Below are 19476 nucleotides of genomic sequence, written 5' to 3'. Positions count from 1 at the left end.
AGAACATAAAATAATTTTTGGGATTAAGTCTTTTTATGTTACTTGTTTCTTTCATTTTGTGATATTAAACTGCTTTACTTTAGAGGCCTATATCTTTTTAGGCCAGGCACCTTACCTTTTGAATTCTACCAAATGTCGGAATATGATGACAATGGAGATTAACCCAGGGAAACTCCTGTAGGGTAAGAAGATTCTCAGAATGGATTTTAATTTTGTGGCCTCTCTGGGTCCAGAATAAGTCAGTCAAGAGATCTGTACTCATCAAGTGTTTTGCTGAGTTCTGGTTCTCTCAAGGCGCAAAGTAGGATCTTACGTTTGGTGCATGCTAGAGAATTGAAGGTGTATAACAGCAGTTTAATACCTCACAAATGTACCTTTTTGTTGTTGTTATAGTTCATTTCTTACTTAGCTAGTTTGAAAGTATTCCACAGTGGATAAGTGCTGTTTACTCATGCAGCTGAGATCAGTGAGAAAACATAAGATGTAAGCCAGCTCTTAAAAGTTGCCTCTGTACTTTCAGAAGACATTTGAAGACCAAATTTCAGAGGTAATTATGTATTCTAGTCAAATGGAGTTTTGCATTTGGTCTTTCATTTTTAAGAGAAATTGAATGTGTTCCCATTCATTTGTAATGGAAATATAATGTTGAATCATTAGGTGATATAAATCTTCAAAGTACCATTTTTTCAGTCATGTCCTTTTCTTTAATGGAAATTTAAATCAGTAGAAAACAATAGAACAGACCTTTATTTAGTTGCAAATGTCAGAATCTGGTTCTCCTCTATCTAAATCTTGTGCAGCCATATCTGCAGAGCAGACTTAAAATGCTACCAATATGAAACACTGACTGGTTTGGGGTTTTTTTCTGTCATGTGTTTCTTGAAGAACTAACCAAGGTCCAGGACAATAGTGAATCAGGCCTGTTGAGTTTCTGCATAGATGATGTGTGCTCAGACTTTAGGCTTCCTAAGCCAACAGTGCCTTTTATTTACACATCGTGAGTTTGATTCATGATTAATATAGCTCAGTGTTCTAAAAATATAACAATAACTGTGTATGTTTCTCTATTTAACCACTTAGTTTTGTCTCATAGTATTATTAAATATTTATTTCAGTTTCTAGTCACTCCTTAGAAAGGCAGTTTCAATTTTGGCATTTGAAGTATCATTGAGGGCATACACATGCTCAGTTTTGAAGCCAGTCTACGTATCTTGTCTTTCTGGATTGCACTTGGTTGTAATAAGAGATATCAGTTTTACCTTATAAAATGAAATCAGAGATCTTGTTTTAATCAGTTTCAGTTTCAAGGCAAAAAATGATTCTCTCTCTTAAAAGATTTAAAGTTGCTGCAAATTTTCAGCAACAAAAGTAATCCTATGGCAAAAAAAAAAATTCCACGAGCAGATGGCTTTTGATATATCAAGGTTTTGCCATTTGTTTTAGTGCTTAAAATAAACATTATTTATAAGACCACTTACATTTTGATGTTACTTAATGAGGAATATGCATCATTGATTTGACTAGCTTAAGAGGTCATTTAGAACTTGCCCGTTAACAAGCTGTAATCTGCTGAGCACACAATGACTTTGTTTAAAATTATCTGTTCAGTGCTGATCAATGACAATAATTGTTTTGTACCAATCACTGTTGAAACTTGCTAATTACTTTGAAGGGCATACACACACTTGTCTCTTTTTTTTCAAGAATTTTTTAAACATTCACCTTGGAATTAAATAGGAATGCAATTGTAACATTATACTTCTTTATAAAAGCAAACATTTAGAACTTTCACATCGAAAATATGAGCATCATCAGAAGCTTTGTGTAAAATGGTCTTTCCTAAAAAAATTAATCTTCAGTTTTGGGGTCTCTGACATACAGTATTAGGGAAATAGAAATCAGGCATAAAATAATTTGAGAGACAATGCAGTTTTTCTTACTTATGTTTCATTCAGTTGAAATCAGTGAGTTCATTCTGAACAGAAAGTGGTGTAAATAAAGGTAGAGTGCAGCATTTAATTGGTACACTGAGCCCATTGGAGGTAATTATAGCTTGATACAATTTGAGCCTTTTGTCTTTCAGTTTGAGTTTTGATCCTTTAACCCAGAAATATCCTGTTCTGCATTTATAACTGTGAGGTGAAGACTGTCAGAAAGAGTTTCAAAGGGACCATAATCCTGCATTAATGAGCAGATGGCTATATGGGAGCCAACTTGCTCTTGTTGAGAAATTTTGAAGCCAAACAGAAAAACAAAGCTAAGATCCTTATTCACATGCAAAGGATTTTGCTTAATCCCAGATCTCTGAAGGCATACTCATTCTTTGCTCTTTCTCTCTTCCTTTTTAACCCAATAAGCTTGTGTATGAGAAAGTAGTGTTGCAAAGAATATGAAATTTACTATCACCTAGTGCAAAGCAGCATGTCTAGAACCTTTGTTGTTCTCAGAACTATTATTTGTTCATATTATAACAACATCTAGAGGTCCAAACCCCTTTCACTCATTCAAAAAAAAAAGAAAAAAGAAAATACCAATTTTTGAAATTAGGTTTGAGTCTTATTTGGGAAGGGAGGAAAATACATGCTGATGCACAAAGGGGATATAGAAGAATATATTAACAATGGAAGATTATGTCCTCTTATTCCTAATGACTAACACATATCTCAAAGAATTACTGGAAGCTTTTCTGTGATTCTTGTTAAATCTTACATAAAAAGACAATCATAACCTGTACCCCAAGGTGCCATCAATTGAAGCCAAATGTTGATTCTTACTTTGAAGAGTAGTGTTTGGGGGTTTGTGAATGCAAAATGGCACCAAAGTATGAAATATTCAGCCCTGCTTTAGTTGGTCTCCTTTTAGATGGCTCTAGTAAAAGTCTGGAGGTGGAAAAATTGCAATAACTTTTGTCAGTTGTCACAGTGCTACAGAATTGGGCTGCACTGGAACTGGTAGGAGTAGAGAGAATTTTCCCTGTTACTGAAGAGCACTCCCAAGACTTGATGATAAAGATTCTGAAGTTACTGAGTGGAAAGGTTGCTGATAATATGGGCAATGGACAGCTTTTTTTTCTTTGCCTTCTTCCCGAATCAAGCACAAAACCCATGACATTCTTTCCCCCCCTGCCCCCTTTTTTAAAAAAAAGTGCTTATTTAAAAAGAGGTAGGCTAAGAAAAAAAAAACAATAGCACAAACACATGGATTTCATTCCACTTAAAAAGTCATCCCTTGGTTCTGGATAGAGAAAGGTTGATGTAAAGGAAAAAAAAGAATAATGTTCCTTATAGATACACTGAAGTGTTTAAGTTCTTGAAAAGTCTGGTAGCTAGGGGCCCATAGGCAAAGGAGAGCTCTTAGTACCTTGCAACACTTTTCTCTTCTATGCATTTAGTGAAGGGGAGTAGCTTCTCATTTGGAGTTGCTCCTGGATAGCAAAACCTCCAACTTCTTGCTTTTTAAATGTAGATTCTGCCTTCTAGAAGTTATCTTTTAAGATTTCAAAGCTATAAAGGTCAAAGAGATGGATGTTGGAGCAAATGAAGCTACTGCAGACTGGAAGATAGAAATTGGGAGTTTAACTTAGAAAAATACTGAGGAAAGAAGGAGACAAAATGCAATAAAGGAAGTAAAGAATATTTTGCAAGAAAATGAATAAGTTCAAGGATGGAAGAATTCAAAGATGGAGGAACTAGACACTGGGAAGAGAGGAAAAGATGGTTACGCTGTTTTTCAGATGCAGAGATCTTGAGTACACTGACCTCTTATGGCAAAGAAAATCGGGAGCAAGAGCAGCCCTCAGCATGACTGAATAGAGCAAGTTACATCTTCCACCTGTACATGTCCTGGCATAGGGATAAACATAACTCATCAAATGGCAGTCCTGATAGCTTTTTACCTAATTACAGAATCACAGAATTACAGAGCCATTTAGGTTGTGAAAGGCCTCTAAAGTCATTGAGTCCAACCTTTGACTGATCAACACCTTGTCAGCTAGACCATGGCACTAAGTGCCATGTTCATTTGTTTCTTGAATACTTTCGGGGATGTGACTCCACCACCTCCCTGGCAGCCCATTCCGATGCTTAATTGTCCATTCTTAATGCTTACTTTCCCATGCCACAAAGCAGATAGCTGGTAAACAGGTAATGATTTCAGAAACATCATGATTAGAATTTTCAAGTATCAGGGAAGTTTTAAACACATTTGTTGAAATCAGTTCTTGGGAAAAGTTGGGAAGATTAAGTATTTTTTTTCCTCCTCTTTTACTTTTTTCTTTCTATCTTTTTTTTTTTTTTTCAACTGATGCTTTTCAAAATGCACCAAAATATTAATCCTTTTTGGTGAAGGATGCTACCTAATTTCTATTTGTAATACAACTTTATAACTAGCTACAGATAAAGAGCTTTTCTTCTCCAGGTTAGGCTTTCCCTTTTATGCAAGAGAATAGTATTTTGTGATAAGATTGAACTAATGTGGGACAAGTAGACATGAATAATTTTGCATTGGAGATGGAAGAACTGCAATTTGTAAATGAAGTTTCCAGAAACTGTGGTTCGTTGACTGGGAAGGCTTTTATTCAGTTTACACCTTTGCAGAGCACAAAGGTGAAAGTGTAGCAGGAGATGTTGGTGAGGTGGTGACTCAGTGCTACAATGTGTTACATTCTGCCCTAATTTTCTTCATTGAAACTTATTGGTGCTTCCACCAGGTATCACTTCTAAGGAAAGAGGTACTTGGGGTATACTACATGTATTTGATATGCATGCAAACTTCTGATTTGAAATATACTAAGCAACTATTTATTTCCTCCAGATCCAGAAAATGTGGCGAGGCTATTATGTTCGGAAGTATAACCATAATTTTTATGCACTGAAGAAATACCTGAAGGCTGTTTCTGTGAATAACGAGCTTGTCAGGTAAAGATAAAAGCTCTATGTGGTAAAGCATTAATTTCCTCTTCTTTTATTTCTAAAAAGTTTGTGGCACTAATTAAACTATTTCTTTGAGTGTAGGTTCCCCTCCATTATCAAATATATATATATCAGTCATCATTGTCTTTATTCTATGCCTATTCATGTTGCATCCCATTCTATTCTCATTTACACTGTTATGAATTCAGAATAATTTCTTTGAATTAATTAGGTGTGCTCTGGGTTTGTACTAGTTTAATAAAAATGAATTTGGCTCTTCACCTATGCTGAGAACTCATGGGTTATATGCCCTAAATAGCGTTTGTTGAGCTAGATTTTTTTTCCCCAGTATACACAAGCTAACAAAAAATTTCTTTTCGTAATTTATTTCGAATATGGATTATTGACAATGAATGCAAGGGCAGATTTGGATTTAAGTTTCATGCATGAGCCATACTATGAATATTAATTAGGAAAGATACTGGCATGGGTGGATACAGTGAAGCAGATTCTTTTCATAGTTACAGAAGAGAACCAATAGCCTGTCAGATTTCTGTCTAGAACGGTTGTTGCTGTATGTTCTTACTCTATTTCTCCTATCCATCCATTGTCTTTCCCTGTACTTAAGCTGAAACCTCTCTAAAATAGAGGTAATTATTTTCCTCTGGTGGATTCGATATCCTGATCCATGACCGTTACTCAGATAACAGTGGAAACGAACAGCCAAAATGCTGGGTGATGATGCTCATTACTCTCTCATTGTAAATGAAAGCTGTTGGACAAAATCCATGCAGTGTTTGCAGTTCAGAACATCTGGGACAAATCTTTGCTTTCTCAAGCAGAGAAATATAAGGGAGTCTAGTAAACCAATATTTCTGGAAATCTTGTCTAAATCACATGGCAAAGACTGTTACATACAGCAGTGCATGCAAGTTATATATGAAAAAACATAGGATTATCTAACTTCTTTGTATGCTGGTTATTAATGATATTATTCTTCTGTAGTACAGCTGATGCTACGTCCTCTTCATCATAACATTATTTCTTGTGCACTTGTTGTTACCCATAATGAATCATATTGATAGTCATCTTCCTCTGATCCCTCATTATTATTCATTTAAGTATATTCTATGCAGAAAGTTAGGTCACAACTCAGCAAAAACAGGCTTAAAAATTCTGTTATATCTTCAATGGTATCTTCTTGATCGGAAATCCTTGAAATATGCTCTCTTCTTGAAAAGGTAGAATCCTAGGAAGACTAGACTAAATCTTGGAAAATAAGAGAAGCCATAACTTCCTGGTTTAAAATCCATATAACTGAATGAACTGCAAAAACATAACCTGCTTCTCTGTTCATAATAATTTTATCACTCTTCTCCATTCCCTGCCTAAACCTGGACCATGGCTCATAAGTTGTTAGATTGACTTTTGCTGTGTGCCAACAGAACAAGGTAGCAAGTGGGGTTCCTGCTGCACTATGAACATGGACTGGTTGGAGCTTTGTATTTTATTTCCCCACACCCACAATACATCTCTGCTGGGTATGCCTAACTTTGCAGGACTAAAAAAATATTTGGTTGTCAGTGCTTTTATATGTTGATCAAAGTCCCTAGTACTTAGTTTAGGTTATTAAAAACCGTAAAGCCTATGGGCTGCATAGGTGTTTTAACCAAGAAATGCTTCTGTGTTCTTCAACAGGTGAGTAGTAGGACTCCAGGTACATCACAATGTGTCAAAGCTGTGGCTGTGTGAGCTCTTAACTGGCAACTGATATATTGATAGTTTGCTAATTTGAGTTCTGTCTTCCAGAGTTGATGAAATACTTGTCTTTTAGGTGAAAAAAATCCATCTTTTTGGTTAAAAAAAAGTTAAAAATTAATTTTTGCTTTAGTTTGGACAAATGGATTTTATTCTTTCAGTTTTAAAAATGCATCAGTTCCCAAGTGCAATCAAGGATCACTGCAGTAATCCCTTTACTGGGGTACATTTGAAAACTAATATGTATATCATCTTCAACATTCTTCTTATGAAATCTAACAGATGTTTAGTGAAGATTAGGTGTAGGCCCTCAGCCAAACAGATTTTTCCTGTCATTGGGCTAAGTTGCTGCCAACTACTTTGGCCCCAAGGTGGCCCACTGTGTTTCTTATGTGGAATATTTAGCCAGGTGGAAGAAAGATTCTCCTCATATTTTCATCAGCCATCACATTGGCTCTGGACAAGTATAACCTCACTGTTCATAAACATTTTTGCATATAAAAATTGTTGCAACTGTGCACTGTAAAAAACACAAGGCATTGCCTGTAGTAGAATGAATGCATTTATGAAGCGGCTGGGTTTTATTAAAACATCAACATTATGGAAGCTTACTTGTCGATGGACAGAGACACTGATATACTTGTGCACTCAGGTTAGACTGCCTTTGAGTGTTGTTTCACATCTCTAGAACACCATACAGCAGCACAACATGGGATGTGAAATAATGCACTTTTCTTATTTGTCTTACAGCTATTTTCATCAGAATGTGTGCATTAGCACAGTGTCAGTGCTAGTAAAGAAACCAGTTTGTCCACAAATAATAATTGAGCAACAGTAAGGCTGATTTTAAGAACTCCAGAGTGATATAAACTTCCCCTCACCCCCCCCAAAAAAGGCAAAATATATTTTTAATTTCAAAAATTGGTTTAAATTGCATTCTTTCTAGAATTATGATGTAATTCTAAACTGAACTACACTGTACAGTCCTGTCTTATCTATTCTAGACTAACACTGACAGAATTTTTATTTGTCAACACCTATCTAAAATCACATTGCAAGTCTTCCTATCTTTTGGACACCAGAGCCAGGGTTTGTGCTTAATTTTCTCCTCTTTCATTAAGGAGGAGCATATATCAAACCATCCCTCACTCATTTCTAAGAGAAGTTTCAGGGGAAGTTGTCATGAAACTTTGGACATTCTGGTAAGTTTCTTATAAAAGTATCTCATAGGAGTTATTGACCAAAGTTCATTTCCTTCTTATTCCTCCTTTAGCCTAGTTTTTTAATAAAGGACACATGTAGTACTAAGTGTTTTTCTCAACCAGTAGCCACATCTTTACCATTCAGCTTTAATACAAGCCGTCCTTATTTAATAGCTGCCCTCATTTAGTAGCCAGACCTTTATCATTTGTCTTTACTGTGAAAACCCCAGGAGAAAGTAAACTTAATAGAAGTTGCCCCAGTTTAAAGCCATAGAGGGATGTAATTAAGTTTAACAGAAATTGATTTAACAGAAATTGACCTAAAATATAATTAAATAATAATAGTCATATTATGTGTGAGTTTCCACTCACTTAACAGACTGGTTATGGCACTGTTAGACTTAACAGACTTAAGGCACTGTCTTTGTACCAACTGAGGATCACTCCCGGCTTTAGCTCCCAGACTGGCTAAATTCCTCCAGCATTCCTGTTACTTCCCACTACTACAGAACTACTTGGTCTGATGGCTGCTGGTGTCCCCAGTAGAGTCCCTACGAGTTAGGGAGAGAAGTGCTTGAAAGAATCCCTTGAGAGATGCAAAAGAACAAATTTGAACCCTAAACTCTGTCTACATAAGGACATACTCAGATTTTTCTTAACATTTGTACAGTTTAGGTTCAGTGTAGGGATGAAATGGTTTCATTAGTCCTGAGTTCTCTTTTTCCTAAAATATTTAGGAAGTTCTTAATGAAGCAGGTAAGAGACATGTTCTTAAATATTTATTTTACTATATTTTGTTATTTATATTTTAGTAATAAATCTTCATCAATAGCATCCATTTTTATTTAAGTACCAATATATCCTGTATTCTATCTGAATATGGATTAGTTGGATGGTTTCATTTATAAATATATGCATTAAAGTAAATTTCATTACTTCTCAGTGCAGTTAATGTATTTAATTTTAAGGGAAAATACATTCTTTTGAAACATTCTTAAAGCTGCATTTACCATCTCTAAGAGCTGGCTAAATGGTTACAAGGGGAAATATGCCAAAAGCAATTAGCATAGGCTGTAACTCCATATGATGCATTAGAATTTTGTTTTATGTGAAACAGTTTCCAGTCCATGATAAGCAAATGGACATCAGTTCACATAAATTAGCATGCTGGTGCCATTATATCCGAAGAATTTATGGATGATGTCAGTTGCCCAACTGTGTGATTAACTTGCAGCTCTTTGCCTAAGGTTATCTACACACTGGCCTTTAAACTATAGTAAAGCAACTTTGCTATATGTCAGGTGTGCAAGTAGAGATAAGATTTTGGGATGTAGCGTTCCATTTACTGATGAATGGCACCATTTAAATTTTTCCCTAGGCGCAGAACTGGGCAAAGATAGCAGTGTCAGAAAACTAACAAAGCAGTGGCAAAGTACTGGCATTGGGGTTCTTATGTAATCAAGGCAGGTGGTTCAGCTTTCTTGGCTACTGAATGAACACTGACTTAAAGGTAGCAAACTAAGGCCTGAGTCTACCTTTAATAAGCATCATAGTCTATATAAACATTGTCGACTTTATAAATTAGGAATTTCACATACTTAGAGGATCAACACCAAATTCCTCTTTCCATTGTTGGCGTTAGTAGCGAGTGGCCCTGGAGAGTGTGGCTTTGATCCGAGTTTGACTGGCTTTTCTATCAGCAGATTTAGTTTCACAGTCATCATTAAAACTTCTAGGTCTTCAATGCATGTCAGGAAATAGATAATACAAAGCGATAAAAATCACTTCCTTGGCAATATGTATATTCAGAAGTCATTTGTGCAGCTTAATTTTTTATAATCCTAATGAAGAGTGAAATATAGTACTTACATGTTGCTGGTGATGTAATCCAATGTTTAGTTATTCTGTAAATATGCCTGAGAATGCAGTATGGAAGAAACATTATCTATCTTATTCTTGATTACTAGACCATTACTGAAGTGTATTTCCTTTTAAGATGGAAAGTACTTGGCTTCTTAAAACTTTTGAGGTATAGCTATTTTCCATGGAGTGGGCTTGAAATAAATCATCTCTTGTCATAGTAATATGAGGAGAACTTACTCAGTCTCCACCTTTCTGTTCCTTTCTGATAAAGGTAAGTCCAGGTGATGGCCATCCTCTCAAGTGTCAAAGTGTTTTGAAGAATGTATATATTGTCTTATAATTCAATTAAAATGTTCCTCATCATTAACTGCAGAAGCAATTGATTCTGTGGTCTATTTTCATTTAGTGCCAAAGCCTTTCATACAGCTCCTTGGAATTCTTGCAACAATAAAACCCTAATTTTTGTAATACTGTCTTTCACTTGATGTTTAATTAACTACTTTATCTTCAACCCATCTTTTTTTACTTGTCTTCAAAGATATGTAGAGGAAATACATTATGCTTTTTAACTTACCTGTAATTTGAATTTTCTGAATGTAAACTTATACTGTCAGCTTTCTCTCTGAGCTACAAAAATAGAGACAAGTGCCAAGTATGCTTTCTTCTATTTAAATACTAATTTGGAGTGGTAGGTCACATAATTTAAGATACCTATGCCTTTTCCAAAGGATTTTAAGCATAATGCTAGATTTCTAGGAATCTTAAAACTGTAATCCACTGAGGATCCCAGAGTACTTCCGTAGCCACAAATCTGATGCTGTTAGGATAGGTAAGATATAAAAAATGAGCTTTTGGGGTCGATCATGAAATTAAAATGAAGTGTCTAAACGTATAGAGCAGGCAACGGGCCTGTTTTAACTCCCTGGGAAAGCACTTTCTGAATACAGTGAGGTTAATGTAGGAACCATTATGTTTACACAGTAGGCTGAATTTCCAACACAGATTCAGCTACACATGTCTCATGAGCCTTATTCTGTCCATGTCTCTCTTGAGCAAGGGGTGGAAGCGGTCTTACCATGTTTTTAGCTAGTTCTGGTTAAATAGTTAAGTTTTGCAATAAACATGAACACTGTAAGTAATGTAAGCAGCTGCTTAGACTGAAGTCTTCAACGACATGAAGGCAGTATTTTCTCATGTATTTTTATATTGCACTAAACACACCATTAGGATTAACAGATTAAACATTAAGCTTTATTTCACTTGTATCCAAAGAAAATTTTTTGTATCTGAATGTGTAGAAAGAAATCTGAGATCCCTCTGTACACTCATTGGACCAAATAGTCTGTGGTGTATATGATTAGTTTTGATGAAGGTAGAATAAATGATTAGTTTTGGTGAAGGTAGAATAAAACAGGTGTGAAAACACAGTATCATAGAATAACAGTAGTTCTATACCTGTGAGCTTTGAAGGTGCTGTAGTGTCTGGATAGATTTTTTTTATTTTGTAATAGGTCTGTTAGAATTACTGACAGCTCATAAAACATTTTCTGTGGACAAGGATTGACTAATCTTAGCCTTTTAAACTGTCTCAGAGAGATAGACTTCACAGTCTTCTATTTTGTGTGAAGTAGGATCTTCACTGTAAAACAAGTAGAAAAGGGGAAGAGGTACATTTTCACTAAGCTCTTACATATCATTGGCTGTCAGGTAGGTCTTGTTATGCTGTCCATCCTCATTTAACTATCCCACAAGATCTCTTAATGAAGTTAAGCCCCAAGTTCACTCCAGTAACTCTGTGGCAAGAGTTTGTGCAATGTAACAATTCATCACTTGTCAGGAAGGCACTTTTAGTTTATACATTTAATAAGGGCATCCTCTAGCTTGGTTAATTAGAAGTGAACAGTTTGCATATTTACTAAATGCGGAGTGTCATTGCCACCACGGCCTATTGCCTACATGAATTATTTCTCTATCTGCAATAAACAGCTGGGTAATTATTACTGCCATAATCAGATAAATTCCCTCTGTAAGGCTTTTCTTACATGGCAATTCTTTGAACTCATCCAAAGCTGAACAAAATTTATGAACTCCAGCAGCTAGACCACTTTTTCATAGTGTAGTGTCCCTGTTCCCTATTTCAAGGACATGTAGACTATCATAAATATTGTGTAAATTAGGAGGATAAATATGATTACCTAAAGATTACATATTAATAAACTTGATTTTCAAAATATAATTTTCAGGTTGTAACTGATTACATTATAGCAGTTCTGGTTTATCTAATTGTAGAGATATGACAGGCCATCTATATACAGGCTATACGAGGTTACCAGGCAAGGGCTCTACCACTTGAAGACTGAAGACTCCTGAAGAAGTATATAAATATTTTTCATGTGCCATAGTCACTTCAGCTGTTTAGGTCATTAGAAGTATGACAAATTTTATGTGCCATTTACTCAACTCACTTAAAGCAGCTCTGTTGTTATTAAAATAAGGTGATAATTCTTTTTATTGTGCTATTTTTGGCTTAATAATGAAGCATAAAATTTAAATGCATTCATTTATGTGTTACATAAGAAAATTAGGTATTTCTTTTATTTGTAGGAGCACTTTATATAAAATTATGTAACTAAGTTTGCTCTGTGGTACCCAAGTATTCCAGCTCATATGTGAGTGTATCTGCAGGTACTCACATCAGTGAGTACTTAATTTACACATATGGATTTTCCAGAACATGCTATAATATAGCTTAATTTTGGGATCTCCAAAGAAACAAAAAACAAATCAAAAGACATGAATGTTATTTTTCTTAGTTAGCACACAACAGTCTATTTGATCTAGCATCACTATTTTGTTTTAATCGTAATGTAAGGTACTGTGTCTGAGTGCTGCTAGAAAGTTGCTGGTTACTGTTCCCATACTTCATAACTCTTTATCAAATATGTAGCATTCCTCACAATTCAGCAAAATGCTCAGAGATAGCAGAATGTAAAGGCCAAACAAAATAAAGTGTTCTTTGGCACTGCTCTAGCCAGTGAAAGGCTTTTGAGATTAGACTCCTTTTATAATTTCCCATTTATGTCAGAGAAATAGAAACTACAGCGTTGAAGACCTTTAAAATGAGCCGCTCACAGTCGTTTTTGTTATTGGAAGTGTGGTGATTTTGCACTGTGTTTTTCCAAGTTTGTGATTTTATTTTTGTCTGAGGATGTAAAGGCTTATTGATCTTTCTTTGGCATTTCAGATTTTTTTACAGTGGAAAATTACAGTCCTTTGCTTTATATTGGTGTATCCTGTAATGTCCCTTGAGATATCATAGAATTGCATGAGATGAAAAGCAGTATACAGTCTCTCATGAGCATGTTTTTGTTTTGTTTTCAAGGAAGAATGTCCAAAATGGAAAAAAAAAGGGATCAAGAAATTGTTTTAATTAATAATTTTTTTATTCTCTAAATCATTATAAATAGACTTTTCTATTATCTAAGGAGAGTCAAGTCTCTGAAGTGGTCACTCAGAGAAGAAAACAGAAAAACTATTTGTCTTCTATTTTTACAGTCTAGAACAGTAGTGAGTAATTACAAGAAAGTGTTGGTTTTTTGTTCTAGTAATAATGAAAATAATGTTATTTGGAATCGGACGATCTAGTCTGACTTCAGATCTATCACCAATATGATGTCTATCAATATCAATTTCATAGCAATATCTATAAAAAGCACATTAAGCTTTGGCTGAACAATCTAGTCTTGATTTAATAACATCAAAAGATAGTAAATACCCTTTTTATTCTAATCCAGGAGTTAATTACCTTTGGTGTTCCAAGTATGTCCTGTATTTCCCCACTGAAGCAGTTTCGTTCTATCTTTGAACCATTGCTTCTTGTTATATTCAGCTCTACTAGACTGAAAACTGTGCTAGACATAAACAATGGAGATCACTGAAAGTTGTTGTCTCTGCTTAAAATAATTTTTGTGACAATTTTGGACAGACCTTGAAATGTCCTTTAAAATACTATCAGCATCGTAACTCAGCACAGTTATGATGCCTAGGAAGTTTTTTAAAAAATCTTTTTTTCCTTCTGTTGTATTGTTAGTTTGTGCATTCATTTGTATGAATGCTTTTTATCACATGAACGAGCTTCTTCATGTCTATGAAACCTGCTCAGAATACCTCCTTTAAAAGCCACATAATTCTTCATATTGTGAACATGACTTTTCTTAAACTGTGAGAAACTTTTGCTTATTATTATACCCCCTTCAAATTCCTCAGAGTCTTCACCTTGTAGGGATAATGGCAGGAGTCCATTAAGTGGTTTATCCTTGATGGTGAAGCTAAATCCCAATGTTTTACCTTGAACTTCCCAGTTCCTGCTACCTTCAAACCAAATGAAACAACAAAGTGTTTCAAGGAAGCAACATTTGCCACCTCTCTTCTCCAAGAAGGCTATTCTTTTCTTGTCCAATTAACTCACTGTTTGTTAAATGTTTACAGCCTCCTCTAACAAACTGATTTGGTCTTTCATCTTGTATGACACCCAAAATGATGCAGCACTCATTTGCCTACTTGTACTTGGTCGTGACAGACCTCACAACCATCTATAGCATTGTGCTTGGCCCCTTGGGAAAGGATGCAGTACTCTGACCAGAAGATTATGTGCTTAGGTATAGAAGATAGAATAATTTTTTTTGGATGTACTCTTTAGGCATGTATAATTGGATGTCGAAATCTATAATTAAGTGTAGTCTCATCTATTAGGTAGAACTAAAATTTCAGAGAATAGGCTTTTATTCTTAGTATAATTTCTTGCATGGCATACTGGAAATGCCTGAATTTTTTTTTTTTTTTTGGTGTTGATTACTTCAATGTTTTCAAGACAGTAAGAGATAAGATTTCCTAACACTTCTGAAAATTGGGATCTAGTTGATATTTTCAGTTTGGCAATGAGCCACTGCTGTGAAATCACATTCTTACAAGTAGCACTGCTGTATTAAAAGAATGTGTCAGATCTCTCCCAAAATAATCACAATTGCTATGTAATAAAAATATTCATTTGCTATGTCTTTCATAATGTTTTATGCTTCAATAAAAATGACATCATAGATGCTCAATGGTAACACCGCTCCATGAATAGGAAATTGAGAAAACCATGAGGTACCACAAAAATCACGATGAAGTTGTGAGACTTGGCATTGGTGCTCTGCTATACATAATGGATCATTACATAAAAGCTCTCCCTGCCTGTTTAATGTGGACAAAGTGTACCATTTTATTTACAAGTGTATGCAGACTTTTATGTGAAAGTAAGTGAAAGATGTGAGTTAGTAAGTAGACCTCAGTCAAATTGTTTCATAATACTCTGAGAAGGAAAATCAACTTAGCTGATGACCTTTAGAAGCTCTAACGTCATGTTTGCTTTCTAAATCACATAATGTTGAATATTGTAAATATTGCCAAGTACCATATATTAAAGTAAAAGAAGTACAGATATGTCTACATTGTACTGCACTGCAGCAGAGAGATAACAGTTAGCTTAAATGAGTTCATTCTAGTACTGGGAGCAGCTTAACTGTAGCAAAACATAGCAGTGAGCTTTCCTCTAGTTATTACTGTGCAGATGGTAGCATATGTAGTCTTCTGGGAATTGCAGTGCCAAAAGATAACAGATACTTTCACATGACATTCACTAGAAAACTTCCAGTGGTATTTGGCTGTGGTTAGACATCCTCTTTTATATGTTGCTGGAAAAATTAGGAGCATGACTGCTCTCTTAGCAGCTTAGCAGTGACACTGTGCTAAAAATGACCACTGCTGCTAAACTGCTGTCAGAATAAATTGTGTTGGGGCTTTGTTATCCATTCTGGGCCAGATCGGCTTTGTTACCCTCAAATACTAATTTCACTGTTTAAGCTAATCACCAAATACTAATTTCACTATTTAAGCTAATCAATCAGGCTGATTTTTCATGAAGGGGTCAATACCAAACAGACATTGAGTGAAAACATTTTTCCTGCTGTTAGGTTTTTCAGTATAGACTTGGGGATAAATAAAGCTGAACTATTTTCCTTGATCTGGTTCCTCTGCCAACAGAAGCTTCGGTGCTGAGTTACTCTTATGCCACATCTATAATGGGTGGGGTTTACAGCTTAATTAAATCAAAATAATTAAGCTGAAAAATCATTGTTTAGATTGGACGTTTTACATATTTTTTTTTAACTTCACAGCATTTTCTGCTGCCAGTGAGGATAAAGTAAATTTGCCTTAAGGATATATGTACACAAGGGAAAAACATTTGGACCAAGAAGTTTGCATGTTTTGAGAAAATAGAATAATCTTAAGGGATTATATATGACAAAAAATTAGGTTTTTAGTATACGTGAGGAAAAATTCTGTATGAGTTGTTATTGAAACCATAACTAGAAGAACCTGCATAATGGATTAGGAAAATACTCTGGTTTTAGTTCTAAGCTGCCTCTGCAATCAGTAGCTTGCAAGGCTGTTGCACTCTCTTGAGTAACTGTGCAGCAGTGGAAATTGGAAGGATAAGAAGGATGCATCAGTCTGTTCTTCCCTATCGTCTGGTACATGCTGTGCCCTGATCTCCTGATCTGCACAAGGCATTCATTCACTGTGTGCCCTTCACCACTATGTTCATCAAATTTCCTACGTCATGTATTGATCACATTGTGGGCCTTGACAGTGGAACTGGTGTGTCACTTAATTCCATTGGCACTGTACGCTATGTGATTAAGGGAAGATGGACAGACTGTGTGCTGCTATGCACAAATTATAATGGGATTTTAAGGTGTTCTGAATTTCTTTCTGTAAAATTAATAATAATAGGAGATACAGGGTGTTTTCATATGCCTACACGTTGGCTTTATTTATTTTAACTTTTTTCATCTTAAGGAGTCATATTTCCTATTTGCTGCACTGCAATGACATTCACTGCAAAGCAATAACATTCCTCCAGCTCTTGAAGAGAGTTGTCATGATTAATTTGTTGAACAGATTCATGTAAACATTCACATTTAAAATTAGTGAGAATTTTGGACATCCGTTTGTGGTAGATCTCATAGGCAGTAAGATACCTTGTACCACTAATAACTGACTGCCGCTTTGAGCATCTATCTAACTGCAACTTGAGATCAAATATTTTGGTCAAGGAATTCTGTCAGGATACACACAGGACTATACATCATGGTAGACAGGAGAAGAGAGTTACAGAGCTGCCCTGATTTGCTTAGCAAATCTGAAGAGGTTCATTCAAAAAACCAGAAAAATATTGAGGATGACCAAGCTGTCTGATGGTACATAGCTAACTTAAGTATGTAGTATGTGCATTCTGTTAAAACTTTACCTTCAAAGTACAGAGTTCTCTAAACTATTTTTACATCCTAGGCTGGTCTATAGATATATTTCACTGTTTTCCAAATTTAATCAATTAAGTCAAACAATATTATCATGGCAGGTCATATTCCATTCTCACCTACACCAATGTGATGTAAAATCAAGCGGCATGCAGTGGTATACCAAAAGTATTGTCTCACTAATTTTATTTTCACTTCCGTATTCTGTATTTGAGCAGGGAGAATGATATATAGTCAGAAAGATTAAATAGATTTAGGTTATCTCTTTGTATGCTAAGGTTGCCTACTGCCTCTGTTGCAGGAATTTTATGATTCAGTGTCTGAACTGTTTAAAATCACAATAACTTAATACTTTTTCTGGATACTGTAGGCAACTGTACTAATTATTAGTTTTTATTGGATGCCCTTTAATTTATATAATAATTTTGTAATATTAGTTGGCCAAAGGACCACAGAATGCCAGTGGAAATGTGAACAGAACGCAATAGTTTGATAAACTTAAGAAACATAGGTCAGTGTGAATTTGTAAAATGATACAGTTCTATGCAGAATTATTAAAATCTGTATATTACTGAAATCATCACTTGAAGACCTTCCCAAAAGTGCCAGGAACAATATTATATGTGTATTTTTAACCTTTATACAGACAGCAGGAGCACTGTCAACTAAATTTGCATCTCATAGCAGGAACCAACACCATTGCCTACTGCATAATGAAGTATCAGAATAACAATAAGTTACCTTGTCAGATGAAATTTTTTAAATTTTGAACTATATAGACAAATAATTTCATCATTAACAATTCAGTAGCTACTTAACAGATTTGTTACACAAAATCATTTTTAATTGTGGGGTTTGAGCACATATGTTGATTATCCTATGCTTATTTTCAATTACCTGAAACATTTTCTGTGACAAGGACAATACACTTTGTGTTAGCCAAAACCACTTTTTAGTAAAAAAATGCATCCTAAACTTGCAGTAGTAAACATTGATATTCTTCTGATTTGTTTAATAATTTTCAGATCATGATAAAACACTACATATGTTAATATATCCACATATTTCCTCTACAAAGCTATTCCATAAAAATCTGTGTGGGAGAAAGTCTGATTTGGACTAAGCTTATATGGGAAGCCAGGTTTTTAGGAAGATGCAATAGATGCTATTAATATATTGAGATCAGCTTTAAGATAAAGAAAAGATTATGTGCTAAAATAATTACCCAATTTTTGAGTAATAACATTTTAATAAGCAGTACTATTCCAGCTATGAACCATGCAACAGACAGATTGCTTACAAAAACAGAACAAGATTATGAAATAACCTAACACATGTTCTGCATTTACAGAACTCTTTTCCTTCTGCAAAATTTATTGAAGCTTTAAAAAAGCGGGCCAAACAATTTGCCTTCTTCCACTTCACACTGAACCAGAAAAGGTTCATCCTGAAGCAAAGTTGGTCCAGAAGCCACAGCTAGTATTCATAATGTCACAGAGAATCACCCACGTATCCCAAGAAAAGATTGCTCAATGAACCCATCATATTTGTGAACAAATTGTGAAGGCTGGCAGGAAGTGTAAAGATTTAATCCAAAAATCATTTAATTTCAACTGATTTCCAATTGACTTCAATAGAATTTGGATTTATTTTCTCTGGGAAGGCATACATGTACAAGGTCCCAAGCATGAAACTTCTCAGTGAACACATTTTCACGTAAGCTGTGTGGAACCCTAGCTCCATTTGGAAGCCTAAGTTTATGTCTTTAGTATCACTTATCCTTCTGCACGTTATTCTGTATGGTAACAGTGAAACCCCTGCACAGTGCATGACATGTTAATATTAATCTGCTCATGTGTGAAATGGTATATTCATATCTAACTGCTTTAGATTCTCTGCTTTTGTTGCTCCTTCTCAAATGCTTGAAAGTATGGTAAAGGAGATGAAAGCTTCAGGTTCAAATAGCTTTAAAATAAATCTATATTTATGCTAAAACATCTATGTTTCCAGTCAAGCAATGTTAGGACTGCTACATACAACTTATTTTGTACTGCCTCTCAGGAGAGAATCATCCTGGGAGCTATTTTCCCTGTGACAGAATTGTTTGCATGTTCTGTACACAGTATAATGCACGATAGAGATATTTTAGAACTGACAAAATATGTAGGCTGCAAAAGTATGTTGAAAATTATTTGTAACTGCTTAAAAAATCTCAAACTTTTGCATGGATTATTTTACAAGTATTTGTGAGGGTATGTGGTAATCAGGAATGATCATGATGGTAGCACTGTCTAAGAAGATCACGAGTTAAATTGAACTTCAAGTATTTTAGACTACATTTAATTTCAGCAAGTAATGATTATTAATCCTTCATTAAAA

General features: G+C 35.0%; 1 protein-coding gene across 2 annotated transcripts in view; it reads left to right on the top strand.

Moving 5' to 3' along the window:
* Nucleotides 1–19476, top strand: part of SPATA17 (spermatogenesis associated 17) — an 88389-nt gene that overhangs the window by 12530 nt on the left and 56383 nt on the right. For both annotated transcript variants that reach the window (XR_006020245.1, XM_042051626.1), the window contains exon 5: nt 4813–4916. Coding sequence is in view for 1 of the 2 variants with exons in the window: in XM_042051626.1 (XP_041907560.1) it covers nt 4813–4916 (104 nt within the window). In the remaining variant the exon portion in view is untranslated. The remainder of the gene's footprint in view (nt 1–4812; nt 4917–19476) is intronic.

Source organism: Corvus kubaryi, unplaced genomic scaffold, assembly GCF_017639235.1.
Source record: "Corvus kubaryi isolate FWS band 111438036 unplaced genomic scaffold, C.kubaryi_AGA036_p1.0 76, whole genome shotgun sequence".
NCBI lineage: Eukaryota > Metazoa > Chordata > Aves > Passeriformes > Corvidae > Corvus > Corvus kubaryi.
The sequence above is the reverse complement of the archived record's forward strand: the minus strand, read 5'-3'. Positions and strand labels throughout refer to the sequence as shown.